Genomic DNA, 20350 nt, shown 5'->3' on the forward strand with positions numbered 1-20350 from the left:
TATCCAAAAATAACTAAAATTATTAAATTCCACTTAGAGTAACAAAAAGATACAATGAACAGCATGGGAAGAACACAATTACCAGGTAGAAAGTGGAAAATATTGCTTTACTGAATACTTCTAAAGAGGTCTCACCCTGTCGAAGTCTGGGTCTGGGTCTCCTTGTCTCATCCACTTGTTCTTACAGATCTGCTCCATAGTCAACCGTCTGCTGGGCTCCAGCACCAACATGTGTCTGATCAAGTACTCACAGTCTGCAATAACACATAAACATACAGGTGCATCCCCATATGGGACAACAAAACTTAAAACTTTCAATTCAGTGTATCCAATATTAGTGCATTATATTTAAACAACGTAGTATTATGTGAGGCTGCCCCTGACCAAAGATTTTTCAAGCAGACTAGTAGTCTTCAATTGGAGATAAAAATATAAGTATCTAAATACATACTTTTGGAGATCATAAGAACCAATTTTGGTTTCATGACAGTGAGAGAATGTTAATGTGCTACATTAAAGAGAAATACAAAATCGAAGCTAAAAATGAGCCTTTAAAATATAAATATTACAAGCGCCCACAAGATGCAAGACAGAATAACATTAGCAAAAGCGGTGAGCAACACATCACAAAAAACAAGGAGACTTAATACTGACAAAGCATTCAATGTGCCTCAAGTCAACAAAGCAAAAGCTCTCCCCGTGTGCCTGTTATTCAGGGTGCGCATGAGGACATGCTGCTTGCATGTTACGAAACTGTGTCAGTGACTTTGGCAAATCTTTTTAGGGACAGTAAACTGATCAGATGCATACAAAACGAGCCAGTTTCCATTTGTGTTCTCTATATTACCGTGGTCCTTCTTTACAATTTCAGAACATCCAGGACTACTACGAAATTACTCAAAGTGATAATTTACTCAAACTGGCTTCATCAATAATTAAATGCTTACCAAACAAGGCTTGAATGGCTGCTGTTAAATGGAAAAGCATAAGAGCTGACTAAAGTCTTACCTGTGGACATGAAGAAAGGGATGCGGAACTTTCCACTGAGGACACGCGCCCGCAGATTTTGTAGAGTGCTGCCATCAAAGGGCAGTGCGCCACACACCAGCACGTATAACACCACACCTAAGCTCTATATAGAGAAAAGACAAAGTATGTGCATATCCCTGTAAAATATGGGGTTCACAAACAATTCAATAATAACTCACAGCTCCTGAGCTCCACAGAAACTCTGTAATATGGGTGACTTTTTTGAATCTTTGTTCCTGGAAAGGGAAGCCACTCAGCATGCAAGTGAACTCACCCATATATCTACTTTAGGTCCATCATACTCCTTGCCCTCAAAAAGTTCTGGTGCGGCATAGGGAGGGCTGCCACACCACGTCTTCAACAGCTGGCCTCGAGAAAACAGGTTGCTGAAGCCAAAATCTGACAGTGGAGGGAAGAAGTTGATTTAATCACATCACCTTCCTTGACAGACTAAACTCATTCAAACCAGGAAAATGCTCCATAAGCACATGCTGGCACTTGCCTACACCCACTCACCAAGACAGTAGAAACCCTCTAAATTAAGTTACCCACCCATACGTGCACACACACCTGCGATTTTGATGTTTAAATTGTGGTCCAGTAGCAGATTCTCAGCCTTCAGGTCTCTGTGGACGATGTTGCGGCAGTGACAGAAATGGACTGCTGCCACAATCTGCTTGAACTTCTTCCTGGCGTCCTTTTCTGCCATACGCCCATGAGCCACCAGGTGGTCTATAGATATACACACATACAACTCAGAGATCTGAAGATCAGACGAAAGTCAAATACAGTCTATCTGCTGTGTTCAGAAACAACAGTGTGTGCTTCAGGTTTCATCACATTTAAAGCTTGCTATTCCCCAGTTACAGACTTAGTGAAGGTAAAAATGGCAAAGTTTTGGATTCAGTTTGGATTTGTCACAATATTTATCACGAGATTTGTAGAGGCCTTTTTTTTTTTTACCCTCTGAATCCCCAAATCCACCAGCCGGTTGGAAATGCTAGGTATCTTTATTTTAAATAAACAAAAACGAACCAAACAAAAATTTAACCACAAAATTACATAATTTATCAGAGTCAGAACCTGTAAAAACTGAAAGCATCATTGAATTTTCAACATCCCAGCGGTCTTTGAACAAATAATCGCAAAAGATGTTATACTTAAACGCATGCCAAGACTAATCTGTGTGTGTAACAAATGTTAGGGACTCCTCAACTGAAGTGCAGGCAGAGCAGATTGGTATGACAAGTATAGAAAACAATTACACAGCAAGTTATTGGCGGATACATTCAGCATGGTGAAATGTCTCTCTGGAGATAATGTAGAGAGTGTGAAAAACACCTATTTTGCAGAGGTTGTAAAAAATGAAAATAGCGAAATAGCTACAGTATGTGGTGACAGCTACAGTAACATCCCTATTGTAAAAATGTGACAGGAGAGAAAAATGCAAAGAAACTGTTCAGGGTTCAGAGGGTTGACTTTCCAAAAAGAAAAAAACAACAACAACCGATTAAATCTGCCGATTATAGCCCTTTTCAAAATAATCATCATCGGCCGGAGTTTTGTCGATTAAATGCCGATATATTCTTAATTTCTCATAAAACAGCAAATGCTGTTGAATGATGTCCTTGCGCAGTTTGTCCAATATATGGAGTTCTGACTCCATTCAGTCCTCATTAACGTACAGGAGTAAGCTATAGCCAGGAAACACTACAGGAGTGGGCTGAGCCGACAGGTAAGTTTAAAACAACACTGTGAAATTAACAATGACTGAACATGTCTCCCGTTTCAGTTTAACTCTCTTTGCCATGTGTCATGACGAGTGATGCGTGCTTCGTTGTGTCATGCTTTTCATTTACGTTGCATTGCTAAAGTTGTGCTAACCTAGCTTAAGTTACTCTCTGTCTGTTTATGCTAGCAATAACATCACTGTAGTTATGCCAACCTAGCAAAGCGTTAGCTAACAACTTAAAAGCCAGTAAGTAACTGAAGAAATAACATAAGTGTACAAAATATTTGAGAGTACAGAACTACCGTTCATCACTCCGTCAGCTGCGTGTTGAGGCACATCTAAGGAGGAACGATGTGAACGCAGAGGGGAAGGGGTTTATTCCGTAAAATGATTAACATTACTCTGTCTTCAGCAACCGTCATGATATCACTCTTAGTTTGACTTTGTCAGAAAATACTAGAACGTGACCCAGGCTGTAACAGCAACTCACTGTGTGTTGTCATGGAGTAACATTAGTGTCAGACTATTTGTGACCATTATATATTTAAAATGCAACTCTGTCAAAGATAACGTGTGTAGACATCTGAGAAAGGCATCTCTGGTTTTTATTTTGGTTCATATGAGTCCTGGCTTCATGGAAAAGAAAATAATGGGGTAGAGAAAATGTGATTTAACGTTAAAGGGCATCAGAGGGCTGCATAAATAATGTTTTGCCTGTAACTTCACTCATTATGTTGCTTATATACAACGTATAACCTACCACTAATTTGAAGCAACAAGAAGTACCAGACCAGATGTACTTCATAATTCATGTATAGATTGACTTTTTTAAGGTTATATAATTTCCCAGAGGTTGAATGCTTTGTTGCATGTTTTTGTACTTGAAAATGCCTTTCTGTCGTAAAGATAAACAAATACTAAAGAACAAAGTATTGTAAAACAGTAAAATGTTCTGCCTGTAATTCATATTTTTGTTGTTATAAGCATTAAGGGACCAAAAAAGAAGTTATATTATTAATTATATATTTTTTAGATTAATTGGCCGATTAATCGGTTATTGGTATTTTATTTCTGCCAAATATCGGAATTGACATCGGCCTCAAAAAATCCATATCAGTCGGGCCCTAATGAAAAGAATCCAATGGTACTGGGCAAAAATAAAACAGAACCCCGTTATGACCAAAACATTTTTAGATTTGGACATTTATCAAATCTTCACCTTTTAAAGGAAGTTATTTTGTATAAGTCAAAAAATCAAGCGGAACCAGAGACAAATAAAAAAAGTGAGCAAGAGAGGGAATGACAAAGACAGCCTACATGAAAGGTAGCAGCGGGGAACTCCCTTACCGAATATCTCTCCACCACTAGCGTACTCCGTTACCAGATAGATCATCCTCTCCGTCTCCATCACCTGAAGATATAAACAAATGATAACAACAAGGACCTAAAGACCCTCTGACAGGCCAACTTCTAGTGATGGGCGGTTCACCAGTTACACAACAGCGTGAGTAAGCATTGTTTGGCATACAAACAAGAATGATTTAAATAGCACAAAACTGTCATGTACTTCAGTGCAGTGTTTAATCTATGTATGTGTAAAAACTTCAACATTAAGTTTTATTACAAATTGACTGACAAGTTTAAACTGCTGGTGGCTGTTTCAGCAAGATGTTGGATTGGTCTGGTGTTAGAATCCCCATACACCTGGAAAGGTCTGGGTGATAAAAACAGAAAGGATCACTGAGTCTCACTAGAGTGAAATTCTTGGACAGAAGACTTGGTAATACTGGGCAGTGCCACGGACTTCCCATGGTAACAGACCGACATTTTTCCAGGTAGATTTTATAATTCAATCATCGTTCAACACCTTAGTGCAGTTGACACTGACACAATGACAGATAACATAATTTTCTCGTTATCAACACATATTTGTTCTTCTCATATTGGGCCACAGGTCTAAGGTATAAGATCTGAGCAGTGTGTGTTATTGGCTCTGTGGGTGAGTGTTAGTGTGTACCTGGTAGAGGCGGATGATGTGGGGGTGCTTCAGCAACTTCATGATTTGCACCTCTCTGAAGATCTTTTTCAGGTTCTCATCGTCCAGCTGGGTCTTATCCACTATTTTTATAGCCACCTGGAGACAGAGAGACAAGAAAAAGATGGATAAGGATGAATGATGACAGAAGAGAGAAGATTGTAAAGAGTGAGGAGACAAAACAAGAAAGAATTCATCTTAAACCAGGCAATATGTTTACCAGTTTGAGTCTTGAAAATGCACACAATACACTCAATAATGGTATTTAGCCAACACTTAAATTAGAGGCAACAAATCTGGGGCACAGTCCCAGTGCCCTTGCAATATTGCTGTGATGACACAAAAATCATAGAAGAGTAACATGCCAAGAAAATAAACAACAAAGGAGGTAAGGAGAGGGTGAGTCAGACAGACTCTCAAATCTAAAATGACCTAGGAGAGTACATCTATTAGCACATAAATATATTGATACACATTGGCACTTCTTAAGGTAATGATTAGCACAACTGTGTTGTCAAACAGTGTTTTCTCCGAATTCCAGTTTGCTTGGGTAGCCTGACCTACGCCATGACCTTCTAGTGCGGACACAACTCTTGCGTAACTTGTGAGCCCTCAACAAAAGATCCAGCAGTGTGGACTGTGATGGTGTGTGACAGGAGCTTTGCTCTGCCAGTTAGGAATGGGTACATGACTTTAATGACTTAATCAAGCGAAGCTAATGGGGATGTCCCAAAACACAGCTTCTGCCAAAAATAGAGAAGTGAGGACAGAAAAAATGAAAAGCATGCAGTGCTCTCTCACACACACACACACACACACGTACATACATACACAAACAGCAACTCATCCGTCAAATTCTGTGGAGTGCCATCCTGAGCTCTCTCTTTCCTGATAACAGACATGAAGAAGATGAGGGCATTTGAAGCACGACAAGGCCAACGTCCTGTTTCAGACGGGAAAGGGAAGTAAGGAAGAGCGTACTCCTAAGAGAGCACAGAGCAGTAACATTCATCCAGCTCAGAGTGTGTGTATTCAGTTTACCTTCAAGGGTATTATACATACTGAGGAAAACACATGCACTGGCTTGGTTTAGGTCTTCCATGCAAATAATTAATCTGAATAACTTATGCCAGGTCACCAAAATTGAGGTCCTACACTGTATATTTGATGAGCTGTACCATTTTTTAGGTTTTAGTTCATATTTTAAAAAACTAATAATCTGTCCTTTAAATTTCTTTATGAAGTGTGTATGTGTGTGTGTGTGTGTGTGTGTGTGTGTGTGTGTGTGTGTGTGTGTGTGTGTGTGTGTGTGTGTGTGTGTGTGTGTGTGTGTGTGCGTGCGCGTGTGCGTGCATGTCACTCCGGCTTAAGATGTTGCTAACCTGCCCCACACAAATACTGTTCTATTTGTAACCGCTGCTGAAATCTTACAAACATGTAAACACACTGAGCATCACTACCACAAACAACTCTGGCCACGTATGTTTATCAGCGCATGTATGCAGCTGTTTGGTATGTGTGTCTATGTGGTATTTTAAGTCGGAGGCACCTATTCTTGGAAATGGCATTCGTCCAGTTTTGTTGATGCAATTGCTCCCCATTGCATCTTCTGGAGAGTACCAACAGGACATCTGGATCACATGAACACTCCCACACTCGAACGGATGCCGACATCTACACATACACATTATGCCCACTTTGGGGGCAGGGAGACTTGTGAAAAAGGGAACGCTGAGTTACAACTATGCATTGGCGTGATGTATGTTTGAATATAAAACCTTGAGACTGGGAGTTGGTTCAATAGAAAAATGGCGAAACAGACAGGGTTTGCACACCCACACTCCTGAGAGGCCAGTTGCAATGAGATGAAGTGTCACATAGCCCCTCCGATCACAAGACGGTGACCTCAACACGGCACCATGTCAGAGCAGCTGGTGCCCAGCAGAGGAGTCTGGACTATTTACTTTACAGTACAGAGCACAAACACCTAATCTAGTCTCACATTACACAAGACATAAGCAAAGCTGATAGCAAAAAAAAACTGTTTTTAAAAAAAATATATACATCTGAACCAAAGAACTAAGGAATATAACAGGAAATAACAAGGTGAGGAACAATCCATTTATGCTTCCCAAGGAGTTTCGTGCCAGCAACATCACAAACCATAGCTGGAGAAAACAGACTTCATTTTCTTTACTGTTTTTCTTTTAGTAAATACATGGTCATTATTGTGGTATGTAGTGCAAGTTGAATGTTCTCATATTTCAGAAAAATGTAGTATTTCTTTTGCCATGAGTGGAGCTACTCATTATTAGAAGTAAAGTGTTGTATATACACTTGACTGCACTTGGAGAAATCTTGCAATATGCCAAGAAAAGTGCAAGCAAATTGTAACACTTGGCCTATAGCTCAAACTGGCATCAGTATCGTCCTTTAGGTCCCTCTCTTATCACAATGGATTTTTTATTGGATCAATTATCACCCAGGTTTCCTGTGATTTCCAAGTGTGCAACAGCAATTCACCTACTATAGGGGGTTAGTAGGAGCAGGATTACTAGGAGCTTGTTAGGAGCGTTTACGCAAGTTAATGACACAGCAACACTTAAATGTGTTAAATATTGCCATAGCACAAGACTGAACTGGTTGACTGAATTTGACACTGCTGTATCATCACACCACAACACATTTATTGTACCGTACATCTCAAGGTGCATCATGTGAGAAAATGTTTATTGTGCAACATGCCTGCCCTCATGCCCGACTGTTTGTTGCTATTCTGTAACAGGGAAATGTCACTGCCAGTGGTTAGCAATTACCACTGTAAAATATTTTTTTATAAAAACATGACACTTTCTCATCTTGTTTGTAATGATGTGTCAGATAGGGGCATGACTTATGCCATGTCGCTAATTTCTAAGAAACTGTTTACATAGCAAAGCATGAGTGGCTTTTTAAATTACAAATGAACATTAACAAATTATCGAAGTACAACACTCCCACTCCACAACTCTTTGGAATATATGACATATTGTAAACTAAACTGGATTTATAGTCTGTAAGAACTGCATGCTGGGTGATCAGATAGCTACTGAATCCATCTCCCCTGCACCTTTCTGATGTTGGATAGCAGCTGTCACCCGCTATCTGTAGCATTTGAAAACTGACAATCTGAGATTCGCACCTCTTTCACATTGTGATCAGCCAGCTGTGTAGAGGTGAGTTGGAGCGTCGTCTATATCCATCTAGTGTTCTTTTTCCATTTGTTCCTCTCTTGCTTTTTGTAACGCTTTAATGTGTACAAGCCCAATTCAAAATGATTAATGTCTCCCTGGGGAGACTGTCTGAAAATGTGCTGTTATCCCTATTTTTAAATGATTTTGCACCTCCTTTATTTATGAGATGCTATGGGATGAAATGGGCTGTACAATCAAAATATTTCAAAATGTTATTTAGTATATTACTGACGATTAAAAAACATTTCACTACAGTGCTAATTTATGTATTCCTATCTCAATGCAAACTAAATAAATAATACATTTCATGCATATTTCTAGATATAGTTTAGATTAAAAATATTACCATATATAAAAGATTATATAGCATGTAGAATCAATTGAGGTTTGGTAAATGATGTTCCTTCCAGCATTCCTTAGGGCTACAATTTTCACTTTGAAAACATCCATCCATGACTCAACTATGATTCTAAACAGAGAACTGGGTCTGTGGCGTAACGTCTACAGTGGGAAGCTGGAGAAAGTGCATCTTGCATTCTCATCTGTGTTCACACACAGTGGTATGGTGATATAATGCATGAGGTTAACCTTCATCAACAGGAGACAGATTACAACACCCACAGAAGGTGTAATGCTCAGGCTTAACCCATATCAGCATGAGAAGGAGACACACACATGCATACAAACACCTCTGCTCAGGTCGAAAGCATGTCATCCACCGTTGTCAGTCAACCTCATCTTTACAATTGCTAACTAAAAGCTGCAACATATTAACCTAAAATTATGGCTTTGGCATGTACACAAATAAAGGCACAAAGAAATCACGGTGTCACAAACACACATGGCGATAAGGTCAAGACAGGTCAGTGGAAATAGCACCTCTCTATGACTGTACTTTGCGCGTGCACATGGTGAAGGTACATGCGCTATGAGTCAGCACAATGCTTTTCAGAGGTGTTCCACTTGTGTGCTGTGCACTTGTATGAGTTAATGTGTGGAAATGACTCAGTTGAGCGTGTTAAACTGAAAGTACAAGACTTGGGGACATGCTAGAGTGTAGAAAAACTAGACATCACACATTCATCTGCCAGTTTTGCAGTTTCTTTCTCTTCTTGCGTAGCGCAGCACCCACTTTATAGTGAGTAAATTTTGAGAGGCATGCAGGCATAATCATGAGTAGTATTTGGCAACTAGGTTTGATGAACACAAAACTCTTAAAAGCCAGGTATATTGTGAATCGCTCCAGAAATGGGTGCATTTGTACCATGATGATAACCATAACTTTACTACCATTTTTTTATAGGGCAAACTGACAAATTGAATACATTACGTATGAAAATAAACCTCTTTCTCAAAGATGACATTGAAACGGAGGCAGGAATTGAAATTACACATGCTCTAGACAGGAGTTGGCTTGTGACACACCATCACTATGCATGATGCATATTCCCTTAATGACTGTGTTACAAAGAAGAAACCAGCAGTTCTAGTTTAGCTCTGCCTTTTAAACAAGGCAAACATATCTATATATGGTCAAAAAATAAGAATAGGCACATATTCAAACTCTAAGATATACAAGAACAAACCATCATACTGATACAGTAAACTGACCACGTAAAGTCAGCTTCATAACATGCTTCCTTCCAGTCCTTTAAAAAAATTGTTCAACAGAGGATAAACCCTAAATATAGAAATTCAGTTTGTTTTCTCTACACTTCCTCCTTGCTAGAACTTCTGTATATCCTGTCTTGCCATAGCAGGTCTTTAGAGCAGATCTTGTCCTCCACCATCGCATCATACAACTGCCATTATGCCAAATGCTCACACTACTGCTGTAGTTGCTTGTCAATTAATCAATTTGGAAATTAAATTGAAATTGATGAGCAGCTTTTTTGTTAAAAAAAAAAATCCAAAAGTTAATAATCGCCAATACTAGCTTTTTAAATGTGTAATATGGGAAATTCAATAGCATCCAGGAAGGCTCCAGGAAGTTGTACTGGGCTTTTTTTAACATTTAAACAATAAAGTGAGGCAATAATGAGATTATTTAACAGTGAATATCAACATCATTTGTAGCTCTGGTCCAAGGTAGAGGGGCTACATCTTCACTGAGCAATCAATTCAATAACAGCCAAAAGAAGCCAAGATGATTCTGAGATTGGAAGCCTTCACACAACTGACAAATTCTGTTTCTTCTAGTCATAGTTTGGGTGAACAAAAAAAAAAACTAACAAGAAGAAGAACTCAGCCAATGGCAAGTGAGTAGCATACTGACAACTGGTGGTTAGGGGTTTGCGCCATCATATTTGCTACGGAAACAATGCAAGATTTCAATCAAGTGACCTTTCTTCTATTAAGGGTATTAGCAATGACAGGCAAAACTGTGAATAATGACGACACAGAGTTGGGAGTTTCAGCTGACACGGACCGTGCTGTCCTGTACGTACACAGCTGCAGGACAGGGCGGTTGCATGTACGAAAACATATATGAACATAATTGCTGGCCTCAGTACAAAAACGTGGGTCATAGATGTTGATATGGTTCATGATGTACACAACAGTACAAATTTTGTCAATAAAAGCAACAAACTAAATAAAAAGTACTTTTTTTTTTTTTTTTTTTAAACAAAAACTTTGATAGAATGCTTTTGATTTTTCATCAACAAATGAAAACTTAACAAAAATGTTCAAGATGGACAAATGGCCAAATGAACCAATTACTGTATTTAGTTCATTTGAAATCTTATACTGTTTCTCTCATGATTAGTAACAATTTCCTCCGATGCCCAAATTTTCTTTTGTTCAGAAGTAAATTTAGGCATTTGTCTATATTATGGATACTCTTCCTAACAGGAGGCATCTTGCATTCATTAACTTAATGTGCCTCTCAACGATGTGATTTTCTAATAACGTAACCAGTCTTCAGAATAAACAAGTAAATTCTAGTTATTCAAAAAATTACAAGGAGAATGAGACAAGAAGCAGCAACAAAACAGTTGAAACCACCAACACATAGGCAGCAGCATTTATACAGTTTGCTAGTATTCTGAAGCAGTATAATGTAATCTGCTGGTTTGAATGTAACGTTAATTTCACTTTCAGTTGCATATCTCGTCTTGGTACCAGAAGAAATGAATCAGTTAATGACACCTAAATCGTGCTCTAGATGCTTGCCAAAAAATATCCCTGTTTTAAGAATCTCCATGTGAACAGAAACAGTAAACAGGACTTTAGTAACAAGTGAGTGAATGTTCTGTTCTGAATGAGCTGCTGTTCAGTGTAGAGGCTGATGCTAATGCTAGGTGAGCATGGCAGAAACAGACAGAGCAACTCTGCTCAAACAGAGTTTGGAAACGATAATGTCAACTGAATTTACTGGTGAGAGTCTGGCTGTTCGAACACTGTAGAGCAGACAGAGATCAACACTAAGCTATTTCCATTAATCTCACGACAAGACAAGAACAACACCTGTAACCATGGTAACTGTACACAAAGATGGCCACCGGTTCAAAATGCTTGGAAGATACAAAAATTAAGAACACAGAAATAGGAATAAAACATAACTGACAACAACTGAACTATAATGCCTTTAGGTTTTGTCGACTAAAGCTAAAAATCAAATTACTAAAATGTAATGAAAAACAAAACACATTTAGATAAAAAAATATAAGCTAAGTCAACATCGGGTGTCAAAATGAACACTGGGGAACAATACAAGGATATCTGATGAAGCCTACACAGCTCTTCATCATGTCATGTAACAGAGATACACACTTAGTCTGCGCTGTGTTCTTCCCCTTTTGAAGCCGGATGGCTGTGGAGTCATACTACTGAGATGCAGCAGAAGACGACTAGAGGGCAGGAAGATAAGTCAAGCAGAAACCCAGCCTTTGTCATATTACTCACCCAAATGAAATCACATTTGGGCATGTGTATGTGTGTCTTCGAGAAACAGAGAGACTGCTGTGTGTTTGAAAGCTATGTGTGAGTGTGTCTGAAGGAGTGAGTGAAATTGTTACACAGTACATTAGGCCTGTTACCTAACTCTTGCCATCCTGCCTGCCCTCTTCCTCTTGCTTGTCCCTTTCTTACCAAAAACACATGGGAGGAAAGGGGGAGAACACAGGAAAAAGGGGACAGAAGAACAGGGGAAAAGCCTGCTTCCCCACCAACATACAGGTCAGGACATGCCACACAGTGCCATTTACCAATCATAACACAAGGTAATCATTTCAATGACAAAGAGAAACCGAGGTCCCAGCCAGGCTTAAACGCGGTGAGGTGGGAAATCTAAACGCACCTGGAAAAAAGCGTGCAATTAAATACACTGTGTTCATGACAGACAATGAGCTCAGCCAATGGCATGTCATTTCCATTGAAAACTGGTGGTTGGGATCTGGCACCACCATCATCAGGATTGAAACCATGGAAACCAGTAAGACTTCAATGGAGCGACCTTTCTTCAACTAGGAACTTTGGCAACAAACCGTTGCCTCCGACACCAAGCAGCGCCGTGGATGATGATTGCACAGAGTTGTGATTTCTAACTCTAACTCTTGTGCCCACAGCTCACCTTGCTGCATTAACAAAAAGACAAAAGGCTTTTTAAATGTGTGTCTTGACTTGATCGCTACAGAGGTCATACAAGGGCACTGACCATACATCCTTTGCCCAGATACTACACATACATACAACGGCAGGCCAGCACATTCCCTGTTTCAGTGAGTTTATCAAGCATGACAAACCACACGAGGAAAATAGATGCATTACTGGAGACAAAAAGCTAAATATTAACGTAGATAATGGAGACAGACATAACTAGTCAAGCAGTTACATGATTGACAGAATATTTAACTAAAATTTTACAAGCAACTTGCTCCTTACAGTTTAATAAAGACTAAGATTAGACTGCTTTTGTTGTGTCTTCTTCACAACAAGATAACACTAAAACCAACAGGCTGAGTTTCTGAGTCATCATTCTAGCTATGAACTGCTATCTGCAATTATCTTTCATTTAAACAAATAAATGCATACATTAATCAGTTGTGGGGAAAAGTGTGTCTATCACTATCATGCCAATAAAATTAAGTATATTAGTATGTCTCTGTGGCAAAAAAAAAAAAATTAATTTGCAGCACTCTGGTTTCATTACCTGTCCATCAGCACTATTAGTACATTTTCGCAATCTGACCATTTACCTACAGACTGGACCAAAGATGTGTTATGATACATGACTAATAACAAGAAACAACCTCTAAAAATTTCAGACCTGGAATGATCAAAGATGAAAGTCGCCATGGATTATAATTAATTAACTTTCCGTAAAAATCGACTCCATACAAATGCTGACAGTGGCTGTTAAAAGGATATGCAAAAGGATGTGCAAATTTGCCACCTGTTAAGAGGTCAGGATGTGAAATATCATTTAGATTAAAGGCGACCACAGTCCCAATTAACACCCAGCAAAGTGCAGCACGGCTATTACTTTTCATATCCTCGTTTACAGGGAAAAAACCTGTAATCATTATGGCTGTCTTTGTGTTTTATATAAGAAGCACTATGTGGAACAATTTTAACCAGACAATTCAGAGCTCCTAGATCACATGGTAATATATTTCAGAGTTTTAAATGACAGTTTTACATGAAATTTACTAGGAAATTATGACTGGGGAAGCCAAACAATACAGATTTTGACTAGCTTACATCAAAAAAGTGGAGACAGACATAGGCAAATTTGTTTTAAAAGCTATTGACTTTTGTAATTTACCTAGCAAAAATGTAAAACTTCTACATTCCCAAATGCAAGTACAGACTTTATCGCGGGTTTATCACGACAAAATGAAATACATCTGGTCTGGTCTGACGACGAAGGCAATGTCTGGATGTCACGCTGAAGCTTTTCACATTGAAAATTGACTGCAGTTCTCCCTATTTTAGGATATTTTATAAACAATGCACTGAACAAATGGAAAAATAAATGCACTGACACTGAAATAGTCATTGGCAGCTTCATTATATTTGATCACTTCTTGATATACATTATTTACACAAATTAACTCTTAATACTGGAACAGCGATTAAAAATGATCAAAAACTATGATGGTTTGGTCACAGCTTGTTAAGTTCCCAAATTCATACAGCAATAAGTGGTGGACTTTCCCTTAAACTAATAGTTTCACTTGGAGTGAATCAGAAACTTAAAACCCTTGTCAAAGGGTCATGACCAGCAATAATGTTTAGAGATCATCTAAAGACTAAAAACCAACATTTATCAAGACAACAGCAAAGTGTGGCAAAACTGCATCTGCCACAACGTCTGGGTAAGAGTAACAAAAGTCTTGTTTTGACTTCCACTTCACTAAGTGATCTTTGTCTGAGATGAACTTTCACTATGACAACATCCAGGTGCAGCATACTAGTTGTCTGCCTCTGAGTGTTTGTATTGTGTGAGTGCTTCTGTGTTAGTAAGCATATCTGCCAAGACCAAGACATGGTTGAAATGAAGGTGTGTGTTGGGGAAGCCAACTGCGAACAAACTGCCCGTGGAATCTTTTACGTTTTTACAAAACGACAGAGAGGAAATGGGGCATAGAATGGGACCATCCCTTTCTGGCTTTCTAAGCTACCAAGTATAAATATCCAGGTCCTCTTCTGTGTGACTGCACTGCAGGACATTATCCAGCTCCATCGAACAACGGAGAGAGTTGTTGGGCTATTTTTGACTAGTCAGCATTTCTCATCGGATCGTTATAAAACCTAGGCCATAAAACAAGGCTCCAGAGCACATTTCATCTGATGACTGATCAGCATATCCATATTCATGATATCCACAGGCATGTAAAAGCACACTCCTATTCTTCTGATATTCATGAGCAACTGGGGATGCTGAAACCCCTGTACTTGTTGATCAAAATCATGAACTGACTTGGTCTGTCTGTGACCACCATCAACAGATGACAAACAAGGCCTCTCTTTCATTCTATCAGTCTGTGTCATTTTGTCCCCGTCTGTCTCAGACAGACACACATCCAGACAAACAAAAACAACCTTACACACAAGGAGTTATCAATTGCTAATTATTGTACCGCTATTGTTTTTGTATTTCTCTTATAAGAGGTTGAGAACACTTCTCCCATACCTGCAATTTTAAAAAAATATACTCATAATCATAACACAGTTGAAGTCATTCTACCAGCATCTTCTACAGCACTGAAAACCACTCCACAGCTCACTGACCCAAGTTTATTTTGGCCTCATGAAAACTAAATGGAAGGTTTTCTCAGCTATGTGGCGCAAAGCATTCAAATGACCTGTGTCTGCCCGTCTATGTGTCAACAAGGGCATGGAGGTAAAGCTACGCACTTAGCAGCCCTGACATACCTTTATTTATGCCATCTGAATTAAAGGCTCCTCACTTGGTTAAAAAAAACCCAAAACAAACAAAACAATTACATTGCCGAATCTGCCAGTAAGCAGGCTTCAATTACCCCTATTTCTTCTGAGCATTCAACTGGGCATCCATCATAAGGGATGTTGACATTGATAACAATAGTCATATCATCATCAAATAAAGGCTGCTAACATCACAATATTGAGTGAAAGTTTTGCCAGAAACTGTAAATCAAATAAGACAAAGTGGTTACTAGCAGAAATCTTATGGCTGCCTCTGCTGTCAAATGCACAAACTTGGATCTATTAAGGCTTTCACGAGCAGCTCATCTGATGACATACTGCCAACAGTTTGCTCACAGGCAAGTAAAGCCTTGCAAAATTGACCATTTGAGCATTCCCTTCTTCTTGTAAAGCCAAAAATTATGTTTGCCACAGATGAATTAAGTATAAAGCACAGGGCTGTCTTGAGGGCAAACTCAATGTATGGCATCTACTCATTATAAATGGTCTTGTTTTACATGAATATTATTCGTTGATTATAGTATTTGCTTGTCACTGTGCCAATCATCCACTATATCGCTAACTGGCACCCACACAATGCAAAAGGATAAACGTACACTGAAAGTGTTTGCCGGCAGTTCTGAAACCACTAATTTTGCCATGTCAGTGTTTTGTTGTCTGGGAGGATCTATTAACATGTCATCTATCTAGACACTGGTATATCTGACTACCACAAACACTGGTACACGCAGCTGAAGTACAGCTTTGACAAACTGGGCAAGTTAGATTAGAAAGGCTAAGGAAACTTTCCTGACGCAAAATAGAAAATGTGAAGCAGTTTGCGCATCTAACATTACTGTCTGTCGAGCTGGCTACTTAAAAACGCTAGTTTTCAGCTCTGCCATAGGCGAGTTTCAGCAGTTGTCGGTGGTTCTTTCATGATGCATTTCAAAGAGAGTTTGCAATATTTGGGGAACCCACACCTATCAGCTTTGAAAGTTCATTGTTAACTTTAAGTTATTCTCGAAGGGTCTCCCAAACTTTTCAGCCTTGCGAGTCCTACCAAGCAGCTAATTGGCTAGTAAGCTAAGCTAGCTACTACAGTATCGTTCTGTCTCTCCTCTTTTTCATCTTCGTCAATACCCTTCTCTCCGTCCTCTGCGCTTTGCCCACATTAACCTCGGGCATTTCTAGCTTTACGTAAAAATAGTACAATCGATTTAATGTGGAATTACATGTATCTTATGGTATATATAATGTATCCAGAAGCTAAAGGTGATGTCCCGTGTCGAACGGACCCCCACTATACCGAGCAGCGGTGTCACCAAAGCGGGCTGGCCGCTGTGTCTCCGGAGCCTGAAGGCCCCAGCGTCATCCTGATTATATGGCTGAAAAAGCTGAAAATAAAACAATGACAACTTGTAATTGTTCGCCTCTAAAGCTCGGACACCAGTCGTCTTACCTTTGCTTTAGTAATGATGTGTGTGGCTAGTTTAACAACCGCGAAATTTCCCTTGCCGATGGTCCGCTCGATTTCGTAGTGGCCCACTCGGGCTGGGGGGGGCCTGGTGGCCGAAGTGTGGACGGGATTTGTGATGCACCCGGTGGCCGTGGTGGTACGACCGGAGTGGCTGATCCCGGAGGATGGCTGGGCTCGGTTTTGGGAGCCCATGCCTGCGTGGGTCGGTCGGGCAGAGTGCGTAATCCCGGCCGCAGCGGACCCAGCAGCACCTCCGCTTGACACGGCCGCCATCTTCTCGCCTCTCTGCGGGAACAACAAGCAGCCTTGCGCAGCGCGCATCGCGGGCACGCCCCCGCCCTGCGTCATTTTACGTGAAACGCTCCTCCGCAGCGCCCTCTCTAGGTTGTAACCATGGCAACGATCAGCGTAACAAATGACTTCATCCACAGAAACGTATTGTGGTTGCCTTGGTGACAAAGAAGTGCGCATTATCACTGGTTCCCATGATTCAGTGATTCCTTGCAAACTGCTGCGCTATGTATGAGCAGACATGAGGCTTTAAAGCTATACGCCGCTTTACCATTGCTATGACACGTTCAAATGGCCGAACTGGAGAAAATAATAGTTATGATTCTCACACGTTACAGAGCTGGAATATACAGAACTGACATCTACACAATAGGATGTTCACAGTTTCTAGCGGATCCCTTCTACAATGCCACTAAGGGCTTCAGACAAATCACGGCCAAGATGCTCACAGCTCTCTGTTATGATTCAAAGCTTAATATTTTCATTCAATAAAATACTACCTATGTTCAAATGTTATGTTTTCAGAACCTTTTACATGATTCTACTGCCGATTCAGTGCACAGGTAAATGTAACTAGTGTGCTGAGAAATTGCCCTGACCTTCTGAGGGGCTAAAAGGTCTCTGCAAGATCTCTTAATGAACATTTTGCCATTAAAAGCAAAGGCATTAGCTGTGTTTCCATGGTAATTAAATTCCACATTCTCACAAAGAGAGATTTGTAGTCTTACAGATATAGTTATCAAAACTGAGAATCATTGTCCTTATGTCCCCACAACACACACATAAGGGTGCACTAATAAGGGTGAAATAATAGCAATAATAATAATAATAATAATAATATTGATGACATGCTTCAATAATAATAATAATAATATTGATAATAATTTGTCTGTTTATAAATGTGACCTGTAAAAAAAAGTGATACATGCTTAAACAGCAGCTATTAGAGCATAGAAATAAAAATAAGTGTTAAAACAAGATATATATGCAAAAGACACACCAATCAGGCAGAACATTATTACCACCTGCCTAATATTATGTTGGTTTGTTTTATGCTGCTAGAACTCCTCTGGCCCGGTGGGGCATGGACACAGGACCTCTGGGGATGTCCTGTGGCACCAGGATGGTGGCAGCGAATTCTGTGGGTTTTGTGGATTGCAGGTGGGACCTACCTAGATCAGACAGGGGGGTTGCTTGACTTGCAATGTTTAGGTGGGTGGTGCAACATCCACAAGAATGTCAGGACTTAAGGTTTCCCAGCATTGGATTAGAACAAGATGATCAATGTTATTCACTTCACCTGTCAGTGGTCACAATGTTGTGGCTGATCGGTGTATATTAAATGAGTTATACTAAACACCCTGATATTGATTAATTGAATTCACAGATACAGATAATGCTATTATAACCTAATTATCCAAGGAAAATTAAAGGAGTGATTACATATAATGTTGCAGTTTAGGTTAACCTGTTCTAGTCCACTGCTCTCTGACCAGGTTGTAGACAGCACCACTTCATGGTAGAGAGGAGTTCCTGCATCCAACTAGATAACGTAGGGGTTCAAGGATTCAGGGTTCTTTATTGTCAAATTAGTACTCGGGTCCAGGTTGGAAGTCAAAGAAGTAAATAAAGAATAAGGGAAATTACAAGCAATATAAACAATATACACAAGTGTTTACCAGTGGTAAACAGATAAATAGGCATGTATGCAAAAACTGTGCTATGAGGTAGATGTTCATTTGGCCAAGTGGCCTGTATTTCACATGTAAATAAAAATGTCTATGGTTACAGGTAGGTGGATGATAGGTGGACAGCTACAGAGCACCACCAGAGTTCAACAATCTAAAAGCTTCTAGAAAGAGTCCGGATGCTCTGCAGCATTCTGCCTGAGGGGAGAGGGGCAAAGAGTGAGTATTCAACCGCCACAAAGAAGAAGCTTAATTTTATGTAAGTTGGCATGAGATAATTTGATAGACTGCAGGATTTGTTTTGGGATATGCACTATTAAATGACATTTTGGGTCTTTTCTTTTGTCCTCGGATTCCCTTGAGCAGACTGATCCAACGCAACCATGGTTTTGCCACATTACTACCTTGTTATACAGAAATATGACCTCCTAAACCAACATGTTATGATTTTTATCTCTGGCTAGAGTTCAGGCGAGACAAAGTCAAAATGTGTTTACTCACTTTGCTGCTCACTGCTTGAACCAGCTAGCCATAGAACTTAGATTTGCCCCAAGTGTAGCCATTTTTAAAAGTGAGCTAAAGATGGTTCTTTTTTCACCCTGCTTTTAATTAATTAGTTTTATTTTCTAGTGGAAATTGCTGGTACTTTTGTTTAATTTCATTTCATTTCTTTTCACCCCCTTTTTATTGTATATCTTTTCTTTTACATCTTTCTTTTTCACCTAATCTTTTATTTTTTTCACCATTTTAGTCAGTTAAATTACTTTATAAAATTTGTGTGTACTTTATTTAACAGTTTTTGGGATTTATTTAATTAAATTCATATCATTTTACTCTGTATAGTATTTTGTATTGTATCATACACATTTTGTTTTATCATTCCTTTTACTTTTACCTGTAAAATACTTTGAAAAGTCCTGTGTGTATGATAAGGTGCTACAGATACATTACTAGTCAAAAGTTTTAGAATGCCCCAATTTTTCCATTTTTTTATTGAAATTCAAGTAGTTCAAGCCCAATGAATACCTTGAAATGGTACAAAGGTGAGTGGTGAACTGTTAGAGGTTAAAAAAAAGGTAAGGTTACCAAAAATTTAAAAACAATGTACATTTCAGAATAATACAAAAAGGCCTTTTTCAGGGAACAAGAAATGGGTTTACAACTTAAAGCTGTTCTGCAGCAATGGAGGTTGATCAAGCCTTGAAAGTTGGTGCTACCAAATCCTACAGGTGTCCCAACTTTTCTAGATTACTTCCAACCTCCTCTGTCTGCATAAAAGTAGACCCTCCAGAGCATTATCTGAACAGTATTGTACTGCAGAAAGTAGTGTGTTGCTATTATAATGGTGAGGAACAGGCCATTAACAATAAAAGAGAGACAGACCATCACCAGGTCTTTACAGAGAAACTGCGAGGAAAGTCAAGATGTCAGTGAGTACAATTTTCTTCACCATCAAAAGGCTCAGAAACT

At 39.4% G+C, this 20350-nt stretch overlaps 1 protein-coding gene across 3 annotated transcripts in view; it reads right to left on the bottom strand.

Moving 5' to 3' along the window:
• sik3 (SIK family kinase 3) overlaps positions 1-17195 on the bottom strand; it is a 39731-nt gene extending 22536 nt beyond the window's left edge. For all 3 annotated transcript variants that reach the window (XM_023279141.3, XM_023279144.3, XM_023279143.3), the window contains exons 1-7: positions 16884-17195; positions 4779-4895; positions 4109-4172; positions 1600-1761; positions 1304-1428; positions 1009-1132; positions 136-254 (exon numbers count right to left, since the gene is read on the bottom strand). In XM_023279141.3, coding sequence (XP_023134909.1) covers positions 136-254; positions 1009-1132; positions 1304-1428; positions 1600-1761; positions 4109-4172; positions 4779-4895; positions 16884-17174 — 1002 coding nt within the window. In that variant the 5' untranslated portion in view covers positions 17175-17195. The remainder of the gene's footprint in view (positions 1-135; positions 255-1008; positions 1133-1303; positions 1429-1599; positions 1762-4108; positions 4173-4778; positions 4896-16883) is intronic.
• Positions 17196-20350: the final 3155 nt, after the last annotated feature.

This window comes from Amphiprion ocellaris, chromosome 7, assembly GCF_022539595.1.
Source record: "Amphiprion ocellaris isolate individual 3 ecotype Okinawa chromosome 7, ASM2253959v1, whole genome shotgun sequence".
Lineage (NCBI taxonomy): Eukaryota > Metazoa > Chordata > Actinopteri > Pomacentridae > Amphiprion > Amphiprion ocellaris.